The 22,812-nt window shown below is 37.8% G+C and overlaps 3 protein-coding genes across 3 annotated transcripts; 2 read left to right on the top strand and 1 right to left on the bottom strand.

Annotated features, from left to right (window-relative positions):
* Positions 1-7,380: 7,380 nt before the first annotated feature.
* LOC103447974 (protein SUPPRESSOR OF K(+) TRANSPORT GROWTH DEFECT 1) lies at positions 7,381-11,792 on the top strand. Its single transcript, XM_008387202.3, has 8 exons — positions 7,381-8,308; positions 8,984-9,089; positions 9,628-9,826; positions 10,024-10,092; positions 10,184-10,258; positions 10,418-10,516; positions 10,664-10,819; positions 11,388-11,792. The coding sequence occupies exons 1-8, from the start codon at positions 7,837-7,839 to the stop codon at positions 11,511-11,513; spliced, it is 1,302 nt and encodes a 433-aa protein (XP_008385424.1). The 5' UTR covers positions 7,381-7,836; the 3' UTR covers positions 11,514-11,792.
* Positions 11,793-13,692: 1,900 nt separating this feature from the next.
* LOC103448066 (subtilisin-like serine-protease S) lies at positions 13,693-17,699 on the top strand. Its single transcript, XM_070808628.1, has 11 exons — positions 13,693-13,884; positions 14,141-14,232; positions 14,332-14,429; positions 14,568-14,720; positions 14,802-14,913; positions 14,990-15,530; positions 15,622-15,716; positions 16,001-16,240; positions 16,364-16,478; positions 16,637-16,841; positions 16,932-17,699. The coding sequence occupies exons 1-11, from the start codon at positions 13,795-13,797 to the stop codon at positions 17,477-17,479; spliced, it is 2,289 nt and encodes a 762-aa protein (XP_070664729.1). The 5' UTR covers positions 13,693-13,794; the 3' UTR covers positions 17,480-17,699.
* A 610-nt stretch (positions 17,700-18,309) lies between these two features.
* LOC103447976 (pentatricopeptide repeat-containing protein At2g27610) lies at positions 18,310-22,247 on the bottom strand. Its single transcript, XM_070808627.1, has one exon. It carries the CDS (start codon positions 22,100-22,102, stop codon positions 19,442-19,444), a length of 2,661 nt encoding a protein of 886 aa, XP_070664728.1. The 5' UTR covers positions 22,103-22,247; the 3' UTR covers positions 18,310-19,441.
* Between the last annotated feature and the right edge of the window lie 565 nt (positions 22,248-22,812).

The following is a 22,812-nucleotide window of genomic DNA, read 5'->3' on the forward strand; positions in this document are numbered from 1 at the left end:
CAATAAAAATTTCTAAGTTTTTCTTACAATTTCCGTGGTTTTTATTCAATTTTTATCGATATCGATAATATCCCGATATTTCCATCGAAATTTCCGTGTTTTTGAACTACCGATATTTCCGATATCATCATTATTTTATACCTTGCTTACGAGCAATGTTACTCAACTAAAAATTTATTCTCATTCATCCTCAATTTTAATTCAACTTAGGGGTGGGTTCAAAAAACCGAAAACCGAAAAAAACCGAAAACCAAACCGAACCGAGGCCGAAAAAAACAGAACCGAAAAAACACCGAACCGAAACTGTCAAATCGAACCGAACCGAAACTGACCGGTTCAGTTTCGGTTTTTGAGGTTCGGAAACCGAACCGAACCGATATATATATATTTAATTATTTTTTTAAATATTATAAATAGTTTAGTCATACAATCATAACAAAACATACCTTGTTGCTAAGTTGGTTTCGGTGAACCTTTTCAACCCCCAACGCACGGGTACGAACCTCCAGGATGTCTGAGATGTTTTTTAATTTTTTTGGAGAACTTAACAAAACCCTTTAACCCTAGTCACTAGCAGCCATACCTTTTATTTTTTTTCATTCCCTTCCCCTCTCTCTCGTTCCCTGCCTCCTCTCCTCCAGTGTAACCCTAACCCAGCGCAGCCGAGCCTCCTCTCTCTCTTGTTGGGTCTTCAACTTCAATCGCTCTGTCTCTCTCAATCTCTCAGGTGACCCACGACGGCGCGACCCTTTTCCCTTATCCCTCTCCTCTGTACTCTAGACCCTCTCTCCTTCCTTCCCAACTCCGCCGCTCTTCCGCTTCGTCTTCTTCCTTCACAGCGACCTGCAAGTGTCGCCGTCTCACTCGTCGTCACTGATTTGCTCTCAGTTTCTCACCGCCATGACCTGTGACCCACGACCTCTTGCTGTTTCGAGTCTCGACCCACTACTTCGTTCCTTTGCAAGGTTAGTCTTATAATAATTTCTCTCATGTTTGTTCTACATATTTTGTTTTCAATTTGATGCGTTTTGCAGAATTTATTTTCAATTTCATGGGTTCTGTAGCTTTTCAATTTCATGGGTTTTGGTTTTGCAATTTGTTTTGGGTAACTTCAGTTATGAACACTATTAGTTGAGGTTTCATTAATTTTATATTTTCTTATCCTTGCATGCGGTACTAATTTGTATCGACGAGATCCTCGGCGAGGCGGAGAAGAAATCGACTATGATGGATTTCACAGCTGAGATGAGGATCCAAGCTTTTCTTCGACTCTTTCATGGTTTTGGTTCGATTTCAAAACTACCCAAATGATAAAAAATTAAAAGACTATGATGGATTTCTGGGTTTTTTTCTTTCTTTCTGGATTTGGGTTTTTTGTTGAATATAAAGGCTTTAACTTCATGACTACAAAACGATTTGAGCTTTTTAGAGAGAGAGAGAGAGAGAGAGCGGCTTTTGATGATTTCAGCGAGTAAATGCTGTAAGGAAGAAATACAGAATGATAAAGTGTTGATGCTAGCACAGGAGAAAAAAATGGCACTCTGTGATATCTGTGGTTCATTTCTTGTGGCCAATGATGCTGTAGAGAGAACTCAGTCTCATGTTACAGGGAAACAGCATATTGGTTATGGCATGGTTCGAGATTTTATCGCTGAGTTCAAGGTGAGTCTCTCTGTTGATTAATGAAGTATTGAAGTTAAGGAAAAATATAATTTCTTGCTCAGGGACTGAAAAACGTGGACCTTATTTTTCAGGAATCTAAGGAGAAGGTAAGGGAAGAAGAAAGGTTAGCGAGGGAGAAAGAAGCAGAAGAACGGAGGAAACAGAGGGAGAAGGAACAGGAGGATAGAAGGAGAAGTAATTCAAGTGACAGGGGTCTATCTTATGTTGTTGTGGTTGTTTTGCATTTTTTGGAGGAAAAAAAAAAATGAAAAAAAACCGAAACCGAACCGAAAAAAATTTGGGCCGAACCGAAATTTCGGTTTGGTTTCGGTTTTGGCAAAAAACCGAACCGATCAGAACCGAACCCAGCCCTAATTCAACTAAATAAATGATCTTTTAACTTTAACCTAATTGTAACAATGGTCCCTCCAACATAACTCGTTTTAACAAAAATTTTGACGTAGTTGACAAAAATGATCATAATTACACACTTTGATGAGTTGAGGGACTCTAATTGTATAAATGGTCATTCCAACGTAACTTATTTTGACAAAATTTTGATAAAATGACTATAGCTACACATTTTTATAAGTTAAAAAACTAATGGTAATGAATTTTTAGTTGAGGGATTCAATTTGATTAAAGTTAAAGAACTATTGCTACAATATACATTTTGTTCGTCTCTTTCCCACCTCACTGTCATGACCTGGCAAACTCAATCCAAAGTGCAAATGTGTGAACAGAAAAAATAATAAAAAATTAATTAATTTCCACTTACTTCTGCAAATGTGTGAAAAAGAAAAAATTAATTTACCCTTAAATTTTTAGTCTAAGATTATGAATTTAGAATAATTTTTTCTTAAAGTAACTTTCCAAAAACAATTACGTAGACTATTCTAATTTAATTTTCAGAACATTTTAACCTAAATATATTTAGATTTCAATAAATATTGAAAAATTACTAAACCAACATCATAAAACTCGTGTATGAAAGAATTTTTTTTAATTAAGTAGTTGGATTTAAATTTGGACCGTTAGATTTTTATTTTTACTATTGGATTTATTAGATTTTTAGCCGATAGATTCAATGAATTTATAAATATAAAACTAAAAAAAAATACACATATATGATGGGCCAACCCACTAACCAAGGTGAAATCCTAGGCTAAATTTGCCCCAAAAATGAGTTTTGAGTTAAAACTCATATTTAGCCCAAGGATTAGAGCAAATTAGGATAGATTTAGAACCTAAAATTTGAATTTTATATTAGAGTAGGTCTTACTACATGAATCATTTTAATATAAAGAAATGACTTTTTATTGTAAATGTTCAATGAAATTGACTTCTCATTTTAATTTATGAGTCAATCATTGCCACACAATTAATGTGATCATTCTATTAGGATTTTTGTAAATTATTATGGTAGTCTGCTCATGTAACACACATATAGTATAGGGCCCACAAATTCATATAGAGAACAATTTTATTTGAACTGTTTATACTATAATTACTTTGTTCTCTTGTAAGTACTTTTAAGTGTTTTTATACCTATTTTTGTAGGTGACAAAAATCCAATCAAGAAATTTCAAAAGTGGGATAAAAATACATGTAAGAGAACAAAGTAATTATAGTATAAATGACTCAAACAAGATCGTTCGCCACATGAATTGATATGAATAATTTGTATTAAACTAATCCTTAATTAACTATTTAAAAATAGATTTGAGAAAAAAAATTAAGATTTAAATTTAAAAGAAAAATAAGAAACAAAACAGTTTTAAATTAAAGAAAACATATCAGGCAAATAAAACTTAAGAAAACAAAGGGAATTGTTATTGTCACTCCAAAAATCTCATTTTACACTCCAAATTTTCTATAATTAGAAAGAAAAACACAATTTTAAGGAGTGTGGAATGAGATTGTTAGAGTGCTAATAACAATTCCCAAAACAAATTTTATTGACAATTAATTATGGGACATACTAGGATTCAGTCGTTGCCATTAACAATACCATATAATTTTGTCAATTACTAATGAATTTCCGCATACATGATTTGAAGGTTAAGTGATGTTCAAGCGGGAGTGTTTCGCTAATGCATATTTTTCTCCTAATGTTCAAGCAAAAATGTATATTTAACATGCAATTTGTGTGTGATGTTCAGATCAAATATAAACATGCAAAAACTCATTAAGCTTTGTGAAAAACTCTTTGAAAAATCATGCAACCTTTAAGAGTGTGATGCTCGCCTTTAGTGAAATTACATTTATTAATCACAAGAAGCCCTCCTAATTTTAGGGTGACGTTCCAACAAAAATTGTATCATATTACTTGTATAATTACCCTAATGGTGGACAGTCACATTAGATAGTTTAAACATAGTTATTAATAATTCAAAGCAAGAAAACATCAATTCATATGAAAATTAATAAGAACCACATATTCATGTTAAGACTCATAGCTTGGTCCTAACAAAAGAAATAAGTTACACACAATTACAATAAAAAGAAAAATATTAATAAAGAAGTAAAGATAGAGAACACTCTTGAAACAAATTGTCAAAGCTCTCTAAACCGAGGTCTAGTCCCCCAACAACGTTCTGGCCCTCTAGGGCTCCTAAATCACATATAAATAGACTTAGAAATCTGAATCCTACTAATTTAGGTCTCCCAACAAATACAAAAAACCAAATAAAATAATAAAACTCGTAAACTCAATCATATTCAAATCGAGTAATCTGGGCAACGAATAAATCTCCACGTTTTATGACCATATCATCATCAAATCTTGCCCAAAAGGTAGCGTTAGAAAGATCTGGATGTCCCCAACAACTTTGTACAAGGAATTTTCCTCTAAAAACACTAATTCGACAGTCAAAATTTCCAAAATAATGAACAAAACATACTAAGAATATGGTAAAATATATAATATGAAATTGTCTCATCAGTGAGCGAGGGTTCATTGGCGGTTTCTCACACCCACTTATGTTAATGTAGGAAATTTATTTCTTGTTAGTAGTAAAGTATCCATCCTCTCAAGATGAGAATATTCTTACCATTACTGCACTTTTATCTATGAGCTAATACTGCATGCATTTATAATAAGGGTTCATCCCACACTTTGCACTCTTTTTCTTGGTTTAAATTAGTTCTAGAATTTGATTTTAATTTAGTCGCACTTTTTACACATCATTTGCATATTTTGACTTCATTACCTTTTAAGTGTTGGTCAACATGTTTCGATTTTAGTATCCACTTGGTTATCCAAATCGAAGTGTATCACTTGACAAAAAAAAAAATTGTGTATACATTCATAGCTAGCAACCGAAACTCATTAAGAATTTTGGTTACTTTCTGCTAAAAGTTGGTTTAGCAACTAGCACCACCATTACTACAATGTCACCTTGATCTACAATGTTGTATTTTACAGATTTGGAGAAGAGTTAACTAGCTAAGTCAATCAAGGCGTTGCGTGGTGAAATCAATATTATAATAATGAGTGTATAATTACAAGGGATATATTTGCTAGCCACGAGTTCGATGTCTCTATTGTGTCTCTTTGCTAAACTTTTGACATCTATAGTACGACTTAATTGAGAGACAACTTTGTTAACTTTTTTATTTGTCATTTAAAAATTTTAAAGAAAAAATTGAAATACTTGAGCGTATTCCTACTCTGGCGTCAATCTCCTTTTAAATGCAAAATAAAAAAGTTAAAAGAGTTATCTTTCAGTTAGGTTATAAGACAGATGTTGAAAAATTAACAAACACAAGGGAGACAATAAATGGGGGACAATAGACTTGTGGCCATTTTTTATAGGTTTGTCAGGTATTTTAAGTTAATTCATGAAGTTCTCTCCCATTTTGGTAAGAGTTTTCTTCAGTTTTCAAGCTTGGTTCTTCAATTCTTTCTCACTTTTGCTGCCGCCGATCCTAGCTGTGGCTTAGGTTGGTGGCAGCCCCAGTCCCTCCTCCTCCTTTTTCCTTCCGCCTGGCTCCTATGTCCTTTCTGGATAGATTGTATTTTCGACTTGGATCCCTGCTTAGATCTATCCGATCTTCCGGTTTCAACTCCCGTTCTTAGTCATGTTATTGATACCCAGTTCAAATGTGAAATTTCCTCTGGTGAAGCTTCAATTCTGCAAGGGAAGGTGTGCAGAACTTCGGTTCGGGTCTTTGTACCGCCACTTTCCGTCACAACTATTCCGATGGACTGTTTTCCTCGGTGACTAAGCTTCGATCTAGAAGCTCCTTGGGTGACGATGCTACGACTGGAAGTGTGGAGTTTATCTGGATGACTCGGATTGTGCGCAAATTGGGGCAATTTTGGCAACCTTGGGGATGGATGACTGATTTCCATAGGGTTCCGACGACCGTTGTGTATGGATTCCAGTTGGGGATTTTTTTTTTCTGGCTTGTTGTGTTAGGGTTTGTTTGGGTCGGGGCTTATGCCTTTTGTTTGGGTCTTTGGAGGAGGGATTTGTGTATATTGTGGGCTTTGTGTATATTTTAGTTCTTTGATGAAAGTTATATTAACAAAAAAAAAAAAAACCAGTATACAAAGACTGGCTTGAATAAATGATGCTTGAAACAAATGACATCTTTGTAATGACTAACACACAACAATTCTTTCTGCTTATTAGTAAGAGTCGACTCTCAAGCACTCATACTAATTCTAGTTTACAACATGTTATAAGCACGCAAATCTCTTTGGTTAAATTTTCGACCATATCAAAATGATAAAAGCATATGCGGTGTATCGTCTCATGTTCCACTTACACAAAAATAGTGCCTCCTAGTTTGGGTCATTTCTTGCTTGGTTTGTAAAGTTGGGGGGCATTTGTTTACTCTCACTAGCCCTCACTGGACTATACTGGACTAACTATTAGCCTAATCATATGTTTGTTGTTTCACAAGACTAATATTAATGAGACTAGTTGGGATTAGCCTAGACTAAGGACATCACTAGAGTTTCTTAGCAAGAGTCCCCGGAAAACCATGGGACTAGCTAAGACCTTTCTCTGCTCTCTGTCTCACGAGACGACAGCCACATTGTTCCCGCTCTCCCTCTTACACCACCAGACGCCCACCACTCTCTCCCTCCTCGTCCTGAACCCACAATCACGAGACCTCAGATTCGCCCATCCCCAAGATGCTTTATCGCCGAGCTCGTTGTCGAGAGGCAACACTTCTCTGCTTAGTTCCTCGGCTTCATCGACTCCCAATCTCGCTCTCCCAAAACCATTTTCAAACATAAATCTAACGGACCTGCAACGCTTCGCCAGACAGCATTTGAATTCGATCTCTCCTCATTCGATTCATTGTGGGTATTTTGGTCCTTCACTCATAACTCCACCAATATGCTCCTGGAGAAGAATAAGCTGCAGACATGTTTCTGCTGGATTGCTTCTACGGGTTGTGGTAGAAGGAGGCTAAGATTCTATTTCTGGGTTTGGATGGCGATTGGGATGATCTGGGGATTGAGTTGCTTTGGACGGAGAAAAAAATGGGGAGGGGGAGAATAGAAAAATGGAGAATTGTTATGAAAAAAAGAATGGAGTATATTAATAATATAATATTAATATATATAGATTAAATAATATAATATTAGGATTTGTTAATTATTCTGCTTTGTAGTCAAATACTACACCAAACGCTTCACTAAGTCAGTCCAACTTAATCTAATTTAAACCAATTCAGCTTGATTGTTGAAACTAATCTACATCGAAATAGTCCGAATCAATTCGTCTAATTTGGGCTTTCGACCCTCTCAGCTGAAAATTCCACTAAGAAAGAAGGGACCTTGAACCTTCCCTTGAATTGAATCCTTGAGATCGAATAACATTCAAATTTCCAAACGCGTCCTCGTGATAAAAGCAAATTTACACGGAAGGACAACCCTCCCCTCTCCTCTCCTCTCCTCCCTCGTCCTCTCCATCGAGATCAAAGCTCTTCGATTTTTTTTTTCTCGATAACCAAACAGCTCTTAACAATAAAGAAAATAAAATCTAGGGCTTCCCCACCTAAAAATTACCCTACGATCCCCGATTTTTTTCACCCCATCGATATGAAATTATTCAAACTCTTCAAACTCTTCAAACTCTAGGGCTTTTTCCCTTTTTCGATTCCGGAGCTCCGAATTCTGTATGCGTGATCGGTCAGGCGAGATCAAAAGAGATGTATAGCAATTTCAAGGAGCAAGCGATTGAGTACGTGAAGCAAGCCGTGCAGGAAGATAATGCGGGAAATTACGCAAAGGCCTTCCCCTTGTACATGAACGCCTTGGAGTACTTCAAGACCCACTTGAAGTACGAGAAGAACCCTAAGATCAAGGAGGCAATAACCCAGAAGTTCACCGAGTACTTGCGCCGTGCCGAGGAGATTCGGGCGGTGTTGGATGACGGCGGCCCAGGGCCGGCGTCTAACGGGGATGCGGCGGTGGCCACCAAGCCCAAGACCAAGCCCAAAGACGGGGAGGGCGGTGACGGTGAGGATCCGGAGCAGGCGAAGCTCCGGGCGGGGCTGAATTCGGCGATTATAAGGGAAAAGCCCAATGTGCAATGGAATGATGTTGCTGGTTTGGAGAGTGCCAAGCAGGCCTTGCAAGAAGCGGTTATATTGCCGGTCAAATTCCCGCAGTTCTTTACTGGTAATAGTTTGCTTCAATATTTGATATATTGACTTTAGCTAGAAAGTTGAGATTTTTTATTTAGTAATTGTAATGGGTAGTTGTTAAACTTGGGTAAATATTGGATTTTCCGGTTCCTAAACGGAGTGTGAATTATATACTGTTGATGACTAAAGCAATATGGGTTGAATTGGTCTTTACTTTAAAGTGTTGCTGGTGCTGCATTGTTGCCTTGAGTAATGTTGGGGCATTAGGCATTATTTTTTTATATGGGGGAATTCGTCTTATGTAGTTTATATGTCTCTAATTTCATGTTTGTGCAAGCTAAGTGATAGGAATTTTCGAATCATAAAGGTGCACATAGGTTTTTGGTCCGTGTTCATCTGGGCGGATTGCTTTGGCATCTCAAAAGATTTCGTTTTTGTGGTTGAAGTTGTTAATAGACTACAGATAGGTTTGCAATTTTATCATCCAGCATGGAGTAATTGATACTTCTGAAGCAAAAGTTCATCTGTTATCAGTGTTGATCGCACTACCTTATTATTACTATATATTTTTCATAGTATCATTTTCATGGTTTATTGGGAAGCACCCTTTTTGTTCTTTATCATCCATCATTTTATATCTGTTACAAAGTGAAGTTTTGCTTTTGATTCATCTATAAAAGCTAATGTGTACCCACTTACATACTTTTAGGCAAGAGACGACCGTGGAGGGCATTTCTATTGTATGGGCCTCCTGGAACTGGAAAGTCTTACTTGGCCAAGGCTGTTGCAACCGAGGCAGACTCGACATTTTTCAGGTAATATATCCATCATTTGTGTGATGACTTATTTTAACTAATTGAATGTTGGTTGATGCTCTCTAATAGAAAGTATGTGATCGTACAAAGTTGAGTTGGCTCACGGGGGGAGATGGTACAATGAGTACCCTCACATCTTCTCGCTGTTTATAAGCAAGAAATTTAACCCGAGCTACTAGGAAAAGGGATTATATTTTGATTAAAATGATGACCTTGTAAAATGTGACGGCAAACCCACCAAGGTCTCATTGTCTACCTAAGCGGCTTTGAGGTCTTGTCCCAATGCATTTATTTTGAGACCTGTGTTTAACTTAATTACCCCTGGTGTTTATAGTTGCGTAAAGAATTTTTTTTACCATTTTATGCAACAAATCCTCTTAGTATACTTTACTAGATATATTGTGCATGTGCTTATGCTTTCCTTAGTTTCATTTTATTTCCTTAGTTTCATTTTAATTTTATTATTTTTTATGATCTTAGGCCAGAAAATTTCAAAATGTCTAGTTTTTAATCTTTAATGTCCCGCTTCTTTTGCTAGTATTTCGTCTTCAGACCTTGTTTCAAAATGGATGGGTGAGAGTGAAAAGCTAGTTTCAAACCTTTTCCAAATGGCTCGTGATAGTGCACCATCCATTATATTCATCGATGAGATAGATTCCTTATGTGGGACTCGTGGAGAAGGCAATGAGAGTGAAGCATCTAGACGAATTAAGACGGAACTTCTTGTGCAGATGCAGGTATGTGTTTGTTTTGTGGGAATTAGTGGAGTAAATTCTTAAGGCGCCTTCATTATTCCTTTTAGGCCCTTAAACTTCTAGTTTTGTATAATTATTCCTACTAGTATTTGCTATTCGGAGTCTCTTTTTCACTTTTATTTATTTTTGGTTTGAAGTCATTCATGTTGTCAGTTGATCTTATTTGTGATGTATATTAGGGTGTGGGACACAATGATCAGAAAGTTCTTGTTCTTGCAGCAACAAATACTCCATATGCACTAGATCAGGTATGGAGATATATGTGAATTTTTCTTTTATGGTTTCTTCCCTAATTAATGGAGGCATTGTATGAAGGTGGCTAACTGGTAGAAATTACAGGCTATTCGGCGACGTTTTGACAAGCGTATATACATCCCCCTCCCAGATTTAAAGGCTCGACAGCATATGTTCAAAGTACTGGACATTTTCCTTTAGTTTTGTATCCATTTTCTTTTGCCGTAACAGGGGCAGTAAAAAAAAAAAAATTATTGGTTGCAATAATTGAAATGGTTCTTATACATTTACTAATCTTTTGTGCTCTCCTTTTTTTGTGTGTGTGGATGTTCTGAACAGGTGCATCTAGGAGATACTCCCCACAACTTAACAGAAAGTGATTTCGAAAGCTTAGCTCGCAAAACTGATGGTTTTTCTGGTTCCGATATTGCTGTTTGTGTAAGCACAAGTCATTCATATTTCTGTGTGCATCTCTGTCTTTGCACCACCTGCCTTTTTATTAGGGTTCCTTGCATTAAAGGGTTAAATGAGAATAGCTCACAACATCGCCGGTTTTTTTTGGTTTGTTCTTTTTAAAACTGGCAGGTTAAAGACGTTCTCTTTGAACCTGTTCGTAAAACGCAAGATGCCATGTTCTTTTTCAAGGATCCTAAGGATATGTGGATACCATGTGGACCAAAGCAACCAGGTGCTGTCCAAATCACCATGCAGGATCTGGCGGCAAAAGGACTTGCGTCACAGGTATTTGTACATGTTTGAATGCTGGAGTTGATAAACTTGCATACCTGTTTTGGCACAATATTTTTGTATTTGCTGACTTGTCGGCTTCTGGACATTACATATGTGGGGGCTTTTGTACATACCAGATTAGGAAGTAACGAGTAATTTTTTATTGGGTTTTTCATGTACAAGCCTTTAATAAGCTGCTAAGCTTACTCATTAGACAAGAACACTTTAAACACAATACTTTTAGAAAAACGCCCTTCTTACTTTGCATAAGAATTTTGCAACTAAGAATAACAAATGAATGATTAATTTAGTTCTTGAAGTGTTTGTCTATTTATATTTAATATTTTTTACTATTATCGATTCGAGAGGTACATTTCACTTGGAATGGAAGCATCTGTAAAATGACTGCTAAATTTTTGTTGTTTTAAGAAATTGCTATTTTATGTATCATGCATGCAAATGAGAAAGGAATTCCATTAATGATCAGATGAACAATTTTGAAGTTTTTCCTTTTAAAAATTATGTCCAGCGTTGAAAGCTCTCCAACGTAATTCTTGTTGCTTATTAAATGCCCTTGCAGATCCTTCCGCCTCCTATCACAAAAACAGATTTCGATAAGGTTCTTGCTAGACAGAGGCCTACAGTGAGCAAGAATGACCTTGAAGTCCATGAGAGATTCACAAGAGAGTTCGGAGAGGAAGGGTGACGAATTCTCTGCACTTATATATCACATTAATCCACACTTGTCGTCAGTCACCATGATTTGTATTTTATTTTACAAAGTGCTGGATTTAATGAATTACATACTCTGAATGAGTTTCTTCAATGAGGAAGGTGACTTGACTTCCCTTTTCTGTATTGAGATGGAAACCTCTGGTGTTTGATACATCTTGAATCGCTCGTTTTCAAATTGTGTAAAGGAGAGTTGAAAAAGTATTGCTTCAGAATGTTGATACATCAATAATTCTCGTTGCCCCGTTGGTCATTTCTATTAATTTTTTCAATTTTGAAAACTAATTTTCTCGTATGTTTCCAGGTGTTTCGCGTCTTTCAGGTATCTTCGGACAATTACTGATTCCTGTCATATTATATCTTGTGATCAGTTGTCATTGTAATGAGTTCGTTCCTGTCAACTAGACATGTTTTTACTTATCTTGTGAATGCTTTAACTTGAAGTCGAGTTAGTTGCTTCACCGGCGTTCCTCTGATCCTCCAGTTTCTCGGTTAATATTGTGTGCTTGTAATGGTATGTCTGTTTCAGGAGCCGGTGTGCCTTCGGAGGAATTGGATCCAGAGTCCGGCCGATTTCCAAGAGTCCGGCCGAGTTCCATGACCTGGGATTCAATTCAACCCTTCACCACCCTCAATTTTTATAGTTTTCATTTCCCCAAACATCCTTTTCCCCTTTTCCAAATCCTTACAATGTGAAGTCGGTGCCACTCTCTCTTACTGTTCGATTTATTTCATTAGGATATCTTTTTTTTCCAGTATTTCTTTATGTTTGAAAATGTAGGAAATTGGTTATTGTAAGACGCGTTTGGTGCTTAGGATTGAATTGGATACCAGATACAAGTCGAATTTTGTCAAGATGAATGTGGGAGGTAGATTATCATGATGGAGATTTATCCCTCGCACAAATTCATTAAAAGGAAGGAAAATAATCCACATTCTAAGAGCATCTCCAAAGGAATTAGCAAAAATATTCTTTAAAAGTGTCACTTGCTAACTCATTTGGCATTTTTATTAGTTAATGTTACTTTAAAAATTTGTCACTCCAACTCACTGTTCAATCAACTCTTCAAATTTACGAATAAAATATACTGCAGGACCTAATTTGCTAACTTGAAGAAGTAGCAACTGAGATTGTAAATTACGATGTCAGTTGATAGTTCTTCAATTTGCTAATTGAGTTGCTACCTATGTTGGAGATGCGTTTTTCCTACGTGGCATAACAAATCTAACTTTGCTATCTAAGAGCTACCTTTGTTCGGGATGCATTTTTTTGTACATGGCATAACAAATTTAACTTTAATATCTAATTGCTACCTCCCTTAGAGATGATCTAACACCGTATAACTATTCCATGTTCTACTTCTAACTTAGACAAATTTTGAAAATTGACGTTGATTTTTTACTTCAGCAAATTTGAATTTGGTGAATTATTTAATCCTAATTAGAAATAACTATACTTGTGTCTTTATATTTGGTTGAAATAGTCTTGGAGTCTAATGTGTGTATTGTGAGGAAGCTACATTTGGAAATGTTTGATCCTTTGTATGTTTTTTCATGAAACTATAGTGTACGTCCACTACCAGGATCAAAATTCTGGCATGTTTGAGATTGTGCTTGTAAGGACTAAACGCACTTTCTGACAATTTAAAAGCGTATTTGATTGTATTTGGGTAAAAAATGTTGAAGGACTTATGGATTATACAGGTATTTTTTGGATAAGTTACTTTTTGACAATTAAAATTTTATGTGATTGGCTTTTCGAAAAAATGCTTATGGGTTGTAGAAGTGTGTTTTGAAAGCTACTTTTTTTAACAATTAGAAGTGTCTAACTGCGTTTGGTAAAAACGACTTCAAGTTTATCCAAAAAACAAAAACGCTACAAGTGTTTGTGGGTTATAAAAGTGTGTTTTTGTAAAAGCACCTCCCATATGCTTATTCAAAAAGCATTTGAAGAAGCACCTGAATTTATAATAAAACTTTCAATGCGATCAAAAGTACTTCATTATACCTCTCACTATTGTCCAACCATGGTTCTTCTGGTCATGTTTGAACATTTCTCCTGTACACCAACAAAAGCCGGCTCTAATTATATATATATATATATATATATATAATTTGGAACGTTTATGTGCAAACTTTATTGAAATTCCATGAAAAGTCGGCATGGCCAATTCACACTTTCTTCCGGACTATATAATGAACTTGCAACCTTCAACAAATCATCAGAATTTCGTGGCTTCCAACATTTTACCATCATGCTATCTTCTTACATCTTGAAACTCACTACTCTTCTCACTCTTGTCTTGTTCATTTCTTTGGCCCATGGAGCCACTGCTAACAAAAAGGTAGCGAACTTCTAACTCAAGGCGTCGGGTTTATTTTATAGCGTACACACCCAAGTGTTCACGAAAACTTTACGTTCCCAAAAGCCCTTGGCGTTAGCTCAAGTGGCATCGGAGATTTGGAGTAATGAGTTAGGACTAGAATAGGTTTAGAGTTCAGTTCCTTCCAATGTAACCGAAAAAACAAAAGTAGTAACGAGGCAATCATTTTGTAAACGTATGATCTGCATTTTGAATGTCTTTTTCCTTCATGTTGCAGCATTATATAGTTTACATGGGGCATCATTCGCACTCGAACTCCCAATCCGTCGTCAGAGCCAACCATGAGATTCTTGCTTCAGTCACTGGAAGGTACGATGTTAACTGAATTCAATTTCTCAGTTTCATAAAATGCCAAAGCAGATTGTTGTACAGTAAGATTGATTTGTATATTTTTCGGATAATTCTCAGCGTTGATGGAGCACAAGAAGCAACACTTCACCATTACAGTAAAAGTTTCCAGGGCTTCTCAGCCAGGCTTACACCACAGCAAGCTCAACAGCTTTCAGGTAGCATTCCGTCTTCTCGAAACTCAATATATCAAGAACAATAGAAAGAATATTAATCTGAGAAATTAGTAAATGAAATAACGATACTTGATTATATGCAAGAACTTCATTAGATTGATTTCTGTTCATGTACTACAGAAAACGATGCGGTTATCTCTGTGTTTGAGAGCAGAATAAACCGACTGCGCACAACACATTCCTGGGATTTTCTAGGCATAGACTCCATTCCCCAGTACAATCAAATGCCAATGGATTCAAAATCCAATGTTATTGTTGGTGTGATTGACTCTGGTATGGCTTCAATTTCTCTTTTCGTATCTGGCTCTTCTGCTTATACTGTTTTGTGATCAGTTCATTACCTTCGTTTCTCAGGAGTTTGGCCGGAGTCAGAGAGCTTCAGTGATGCAGGATTAGGGCCTGTGCCAGAGAAATTCAAAGGAGAGTGTGTTACCGGTCAGAACTTTACATCTGCCAACTGCAACAGGTAACCTACATGCCTTCGCCGCTAAAGAATTCCAGTTCCACAAGTCCAACTTTCTAAATTGGTATTCTGTTTGCAGGAAAATCATAGGCTCCCGCTTCTATTTTGAAGGATTCGAAGCAGAGACTGGGCCTCTTGAGTCCAATGCACCTCTTCCCTTCTTCCGATCAGCTCGAGATAGTGATGGACATGGCACTCACACTGCCTCAACAATAGCTGGATCTAAGGTACCTAATGCCAGCTTCTTTGGGATGGCCAGAGGCACTGCCAGAGGCGGTGCGCCTAGCACCAGACTTGCTATCTACAAGGCTTGTTGGTTTGGCTTCTGTAGTGATGCAGATGTTCTTGCCGCTATGGATGATGCAATTTATGATGGTGTCGATATTCTCTCCCTTTCCCTTGGCCCTGATCCTCCGCAGCCAACTTATTTTGAAAACGCACTCTCCATTGGGGCTTTCCATGCATTCCAGAAAGGAGTACTTGTTTCTGCATCAGCTGGAAACTCTGGTTTTCCAAGTACTGCATGCAATGTTGCTCCCTGGATTCTCACAGTTGCTGCAAGCACATTGGATAGAGAATTTCATTCAAACGTATATCTGGGAAATTCAAGAATTTTAAAGGTAAACTTAGCATCCGGATTCTACTAACCTTTTAATGAAACAATCCGAAAATCACTTAACGTTGATGGTCATATAAACTCTGTGATTTCAGGGTTCCTCACTAAACCCACTGAAAATGGAAAGATCATATGGTTTGATAGCTGCAAGTGCTGCAGCTGCCTCGGGAGTTGCAACAAAGAATGCAAGGTAGTTTTTCTTTTCAAATTTGATGCTAATATTACAAGTATTAGTGCATCATCTAGTTTTCTAACAAGCTATACCTCCTTTATCTAATATGACTTAACACGAGAAGTTAAGGTCTTAGAACCACTAATGTTTTTCAAACTTCGAACTTTTCAAATTGTACAGTTATGCTAAATAACGATATTGGCACCCGAGATTTCTTTGCTATTGATGTTCAGGCAGATGAAAAACCTGTGAACTGTCATTATTTGCTCACCGTTCGATACATTCTGTTTGTTTCCTATCAGCTTTTGCAAGGAAAATACTCTAAATGCTACCTTAATTAAGGGGAAGATCGTGGTATGCACCTTTGAGACCTTCACTGATAACCGAAAGAGCAAAAGCGTAGTTGTGAAAGAAGGTGGTGGTGTGGGAATGATTCTTGTCGATCCATTTCTCAAAGACGTTGGCTTTCAGTTTGTCATCCCAGGCACTCTAATTGGTCAAGAAGAAGCACAGGAGCTTCAAGCATACATGACGACAGAAAAGTGAGTTCTTCAAGCTTTGTGCTCAAATGTCTGTTGATCGAAGAAACAAGAAGTTATATATAAAAGAAAATAACTGAACTTATAGATAACTCGATTAGAAATTTTACAGTATTGTTATTATAGGAATCCAGTAGCTAGAATCTCCCCGACGGCAACAGTTCTAAACACTAAACCTGCACCGGAAATGGCAGTGTTCTCATCCATGGGGCCAAATATCATAACCCCAGACATCATCAAGGTAAGTTCTATGATACATTATAATTTAAAAATGGTAAAAAAGTTCAAGACTGATGCTGGAGTGTGCGTAAAAGGGCATCACCGGTGCTATATCATGGGTTAAAGTAAATGAGCAAGTGACTTCAAACAAATAAACCACCGTGCAAATTCCTATTGCAGCCAGATATTACAGGACCAGGAGTGAATGTATTAGCAGCATGGTCTCCGGTGGCAACTGCTGCCACTGCTGATAGGTCTGTCCATTATAACATAATTTCCGGCACCTCGATGTCTTGCCCACATGTATCTGCACTTGCAGCAATATTAAAATCATACCACCCTTCCTGGAGTCCAGCAGCTATAAAGTCTGCAATAATGACAACAGGTTGCAGTTAAAATATGTTTTCATTGTCAAAGTAGCCAAACAAATTTTAATTTCTGGGCACTGAAGTATTGATTTTCTTTGTTGTCACAGCAACTGTCATAGATAACAACAGAAGCGTCATTGGAAGAGATCCAAATGGAACCCCTACCACTCCTTTCGACTATGGATCTGGACACATTAACCCAGCTGCAGCAATCAATCCTGGACTAGTATATGATTTTGATTCCCATGACCTTATCAATTTTCTCTGCAGCACAGGAGCTACCCCATTGCAACTGAAAAACCTCACAGGAAGTTTAGTTTACTGCCCGAAGACTCCTACCCCCTCCTACAATTTTAACTACCCTTCGATCGGTGTGTCAAAATTGAGTGGAAGACTTTCTGTTCAGCGGACTGTTACTTATTATGGCAGCAGCTCAACGGTCTTTGCTGCAAATGTGGATTACCCAGCAGGGGTAAATGTTACAGTTACACCACGTGAACTCAAGTTTACAAGGACTGGGGAAAAGATGTCGTTCACGGTAGATTTCACTCCCTTCAAGAATAGTAATGGAAGCTTTGTGTTTGGAGCTTTGATGTGGAGTAACGGATTTCAAAACGTCAGGAGTCCTATTGGTCTCAATGTGATTCAATTGTAGGAGCAAGAGTTCCACAGCATTTCAGATGTTAAATCATAGCTGAAACTTGTGAGTGTGTCCCATCCAACGCTAAGAGGAGAAATGTACTTGTGTAATATATCAAATTCCAATTGCTACTCCCTCTAACGTGCATTTCTGCGGTTATGGATACGGAGTACATACCTTGATATATCCACAGTGGGCATGCACAACTTACAGTAATCTCGCCTTCTTTTCTTAACTGGTACTCTGAATTTGCAAAGCCAACACTGCAAGACTACGAATGTTAAGCATCTCATTAGCTTCATATTTAATAATGCGAGAAAGCTCACTGATTATTGGTATTTTCGTCTTCAGTTTTGAAAATTAAAGGTTTCGTCTATGATACATTCACAAGAAATTCATACCTGATGATTGATTCAACAATAATAAGAATGCAAGATCCAAGACCTAACAATGTATGCTCGGCTATCATAACATTCCGGGCCATGAAATTTTTGTCCAAATAATTATGCAAGTGCAGCTTAGCCATGAATTTATCAACTCCAACGTGAGAATGCCACCTAGTTGGGGAAACAAAGTTCGAACTTCGAATAAAAAGTTGGGCTATATACAAGTGTCCAAAATTGATCAGTACCGTGACATACCCCTTGAATGAGAAAGTCTTGTATAGAGTGGGCATATGCGACAGCCCTACCCAAGAATCAGTCCTCTCAAACAGGAGGAGGAGTGTGGCAATGAAAGTTTCCTGGGTTGATGGACTAACCAACCAATACCACAGGCAAAGATAAACTATTGCCAACGAATGCACGTTATCTATAAGTTTTTCTCTTCTGAAAAGAAACATGACCTTTCTTTTGAACAAGAAAATAACTTTATTAAATCAGAAGCTTCTGTTAACAAAAGTGGACAAGGAGCTCACATCAGTAACAGGTAAGGTAACAAAGTTGAACCCCCACATTAACCAGAAAAAGAAAAAAGAAAGGAAAAACGAGCTTTAACAAAAACTAGAACACACTACAAGTATCATAATTGTAATCATCAACAAGATCTCCCCAGTCCAAATAATTGCTAGAAAAGGGACAACTTTTTGAACTCTCCAGCAACCAAAGCCCCGAAGTAACAACCAAAATTTGATTTTCTCCCAAAGTTCCTCCACTCCACACCTTCACTTTGCTCAAATATCCGCCTTCCATCTGAATTACTACTAACACCATGCACTGCAGGAGACCATTTCTTTCTTACCCCTAACTATGTTTCTCAGGGAGCAAAGAAACAGAACTCCGACCCAATTTACATTGTCAACCCCATACAATCTCCACCACATAGTTGTAAACATATGATCCACACTCCTTTCCCCCTCTTTGTTGCACAAAATGCATCAGTGAGGTGAAACACACACAAAAGGCAATCTCCTGGATCATATCACATGTATCCTCCAGTGAGCCAGTCCAAGCCAAAACTTTTACTTTTGGTGGAACTCTTGCTTTCAAATCTGCCCAAAAGGTTGGATGGAGTCCTGGATTAGCAGCTTTGCTTTGATTTGAGAATCTAATATACGACTTACATCAGAACTCCCTTCAAGTATCAATCTTCCATTTCTTGCATCAACGGTTATATTATAATGCAATATACACACACACATTCTGATACCAGTAACATTGCAGAGATCTCCTCCATCTGAATTCCATTCAGATTTCTTAACCCGAAATCCGAACTATATGGAATGATATAGCACTCAACCGTCACCTTGGTAAATTAACCTTTGGTGTTAGCAGCTGCATGGATCCATCCTTTTACTAGTTGTGTTCCTTAAACTCTCATTTCCTAATTTAAACGAAACTCTCATGCACCATATATGTTCTTCCCCTGATGAAAATTTATGTAGCATAAGGATGGATCCATGCAGCTGCTTTGCTTAAATGTATTTTCCATGACTTGGGAAACTATTCAAAACTTAAACCCATTTCCCCAGTGGGATGTTCACCAATAGTCTCCACAAGAGCATAAACCACCCTTAAAGTGGTGGAACCGATTTGAATCCCTGACAATAATTTCTCTCTCTTCAATCACTGAAATCAACTTAATAACATTGTGACAGTCACCACAAACTCTAAGATTTTTCAGAATTTGGATGGTGAACCCTGGAGGTGTGGCAATCAATCCAAAAGCAATGGCCAACCTCTCACTGTGTTGAGAAAGAAAGGCTGCTTTGTGTTCCTCTTCAACATCATGAAGCACATAATCCGTGTCCGGCTGATGACCCATGTCAGTTAATCGGTTATTTAAGTCATCAAGCTTTGAATATATAAGGTCTGACATGGGATGTGAATTGTCACCAGCCAAGAATGAGTAGGTCTTGTTATTCACCTCAATCCAGCTATACCCGGGTTGCTTTTTCACTTTTCTCTCATCCATGAGTTTCCTAACTTTAGCTCTCTCTTGCCAGTTTCCAGCTGCGGCATAGATATTGGACAGCAGAACATATGCAGCAGAATCATGTGGCTGAAGTGAAATGAGCTTTTCTGCAGCGAGTTTTCCCATCTCTATATTGCGGTGAACACGGCAACCACCTAAGAGAGCTCGCCACACATTTGCACCTGCATCAAATGGCATTCCATTTATGATATCCATGGCCTTTTCAAGATTTCCCGCTCGGCTGTATAGATCAACCATACAAGAATAGTGCTCCATTGTTGGATCAATATGGTAATCTTGGACCATAATATTTAAGTATTTTTCACCTTCATCTACTAAGCCTGCATGAGTACAGGCAGATATCACAATAATGAATGTTATACCATCCATTTCCAAATTTTGTCTTCGCATATCCTCAAATACTTCAAGAACCTTCTTCCCGTTACCATGTTGAGCATATCCAGAGATAATTGAGTTCCATGAAACTAAGTCTCGCTCTCCTTGCCTCTTGAAAACTTCATTTGCACTCTCAATATTCCCCATCTTTGCATACATGGTGACAAGAGCACTGCTTAGGCATAAAGTATTCTCCAACCTTAATTTGATTGAGCATGCATGAAACTGTTTGCCCTGCTCTACCGCTGATGTAGGTGCAGCACAAGCATTGATGACACTCGACAAGGTAAACATATTAGGTCTGACCCCCTCCCTTGTCAACTGGAGGTAAGTTTTAACAGCTCCCTCAGTATCTCCTATCTGAGCATATCCCGAAAGCATTGCTGACCATGCCACAATGTCCTTCCCTACAATTATTTGAAACACCTTTTCAGCTTCATGAACATTTCCCATCTTAACATAAGCATCTATGAGTGAAGTTCCTACTGAAGGTGACTTCTCATAATTGGTTTTAATGACTTGTGCATGTATTTGGAATATAGACAAAGAAGGGTAGACCATAAGGATGGCAGAATAAGTGAAATCATTTGGTCTAACACCTTCTCGACTCATTTGACAGAATAACTTCAATGCTTTCTCTTTTCCACCATTCTGCAAGTACCCAGTGATCAATGCCGTCCAAGTTACCACACTTTGAACACCTTGCATCATAGAGAAAATTTTATAAGCATCATCCATTTCACCACACTTACTGTATGCTACCATAAGTGCTGTTTGAATATTGCGGTCAAATGCCAACCCAGTCTTTACAACCCGGCACTGAAGCTGTCTAGCAAATACCAATTCTTTATAGATAGCACATAACTTAATAACAGTAACAAATATCGCTTCTGTGAACTTAAAGCCCGTAAGCCCCATCTGATTAAACATTTCAAACGCTTCCAAATCAAACCCATTCATCACATAACCTGCAATCAAACTATTCCAAGTAACTGCATCCCTACTTTCCATACCATCAAAAACAGCTCTAGAATCCCTAACAATCCCTGATTTTAGATACATATTAATCAAAGAATTGCACACAGACATAATTGATTCAAAACCTTTCTTTATCACCATGGTATGAACCTGTCTTCCCTTCTCAACCATACCTTCATCTGCCAAAACTCCAAGAACAGTCGCAAATGTATACGGGTTAGGCTTAATTCCTTCCAATTGCATCTCCGAAAACAATTCCAATGCCCGGTCATTCAATCCATTTCTTGCATAACCGGCAACTAACGATGTCCATGACACTACATTTCTATCCCCCATCTCATCAAAGACTCTCCTCCCATCCCCAACACCATCAGTTTTCATATACATATCAACAAGTGAGGTCCCAACACTAACGTCCTCCACAATCCCAGATTTCACACATTGACAATGCAGTAGCTTACCCACAACTTGATCAGATAAACATCCACAAACCTTAAGAACAGAAGACAGAATCGACCCATTAGCCCGTAAACCAGACCGCCAAAGACCCACAAACAGGTTAAGCGCTTCATGGTTACAGTCATTCCGAAAGTACTCGAAAAGCACGTGACTGGATTCTAAAACGTCTCTTTGCGGAGTTTTGTCGAACAGTTGGTGTGCGTTGCTGGATTCCGAGACCAAGCTCTCCGTTTTCGGAGTGAAGGGTATCGCGTGAGGGCGGCCGAGATGATTGGTATGATAGGCAAAGTGGTATTGCTTGGGAGCTGGCTTCGTGTAGGACTGTGTGAGGGGCCTCAAAGCAGGCTTTAGGGTCATGCTCTCCCTCAGTCTCTTGCATTTGCTTCCACGCATGGAGGTGATGAGAGGGAATTACAGAGAAACAAAAACCGCGCGCCGAGTGATGATTTTTAAGAGTTTAACCATGGGCCTTGGGCTTTACTTCTATGGGTCTACAGAACAGATATAAAGTTGGTCACACGTTTGGACGAGGGACTCAAATTCTAAGGAATTCAGGCATAGTGATGAAGCGATGCATCGCAAAGAATTAAAAAGGCACCACATGATCATTACAAAAGACTTGATAGAGAAATTTGTGAATGACTACTCATAATGAGTTATTTATAAATCTCTATCACATACGTTTGTAATACTCATGAAGAACATCACGATCAGAAATATTACAAACGCGACATAAAGACGAAACAAGACCAACCCTACATAACCAAAAGTAACGAAAGGATAACGCTCACGAGGACAAAATCTTGCACTACCATCTTATGAACTTGCAAAAGATGACGCTTTTTCAGCAAAGAAGCTTTTTTATGAGCATCACGAAAATGCCCTCATAGTCCTTTGCCAGGTGAACAAATAACAACACCACAGCGAAAAAAAAAAAACTCAATTAAAAACAAACTCTTTAGAACGATTCCTCAAGGACGGGAGACCCAGTGGCACATATACGTGAGGAAGGGCCTCACATAAATGTTAAAAAAATAAAACAAATCGATAATATTTATAAGAGCGTGGAATACATGCCTAAATTGTTAGCTAGTTAAATTTTT

The sequence above is a fragment of the Malus domestica genome, chromosome 11 (assembly GCF_042453785.1).
Source record: "Malus domestica chromosome 11, GDT2T_hap1".
Classification (NCBI taxonomy): Eukaryota; Viridiplantae; Streptophyta; class Magnoliopsida; order Rosales; family Rosaceae; genus Malus; species Malus domestica.

Bases quoted from the DNA above. Each gene is read 5' to 3' on its own strand.
- LOC103447974 (XM_008387202.3), top strand. From the start codon at position 7,837: ATGTATAGCAATTTCAAGGAGCAAGCGATTGAGTACGTGAAGCAAGCC. The intron at 9,827-10,023 runs GTATGTGTTTGT...GATGTATATTAG, and splicing joins AACTTCTTGTGCAGATGCAG to GGTGTGGGACACAATGATCA. The intron at 10,820-11,387 runs GTATTTGTACAT...ATGCCCTTGCAG, and splicing joins CAAAAGGACTTGCGTCACAG to ATCCTTCCGCCTCCTATCAC.
- LOC103448066 (XM_070808628.1), top strand. From the start codon at position 13,795: ATGCTATCTTCTTACATCTTGAAACTCACTACTCTTCTCACTCTTGTC. The intron at 14,233-14,331 runs GTACGATGTTAA...GATAATTCTCAG, and splicing joins CTTGCTTCAGTCACTGGAAG to CGTTGATGGAGCACAAGAAG. The intron at 16,479-16,636 runs GTAAGTTCTATG...TTCCTATTGCAG, and splicing joins TAACCCCAGACATCATCAAG to CCAGATATTACAGGACCAGG.
- LOC103447976 (XM_070808627.1), bottom strand. From the start codon at position 22,102: ATGCGTGGAAGCAAATGCAAGAGACTGAGGGAGAGCATGACCCTAAAG.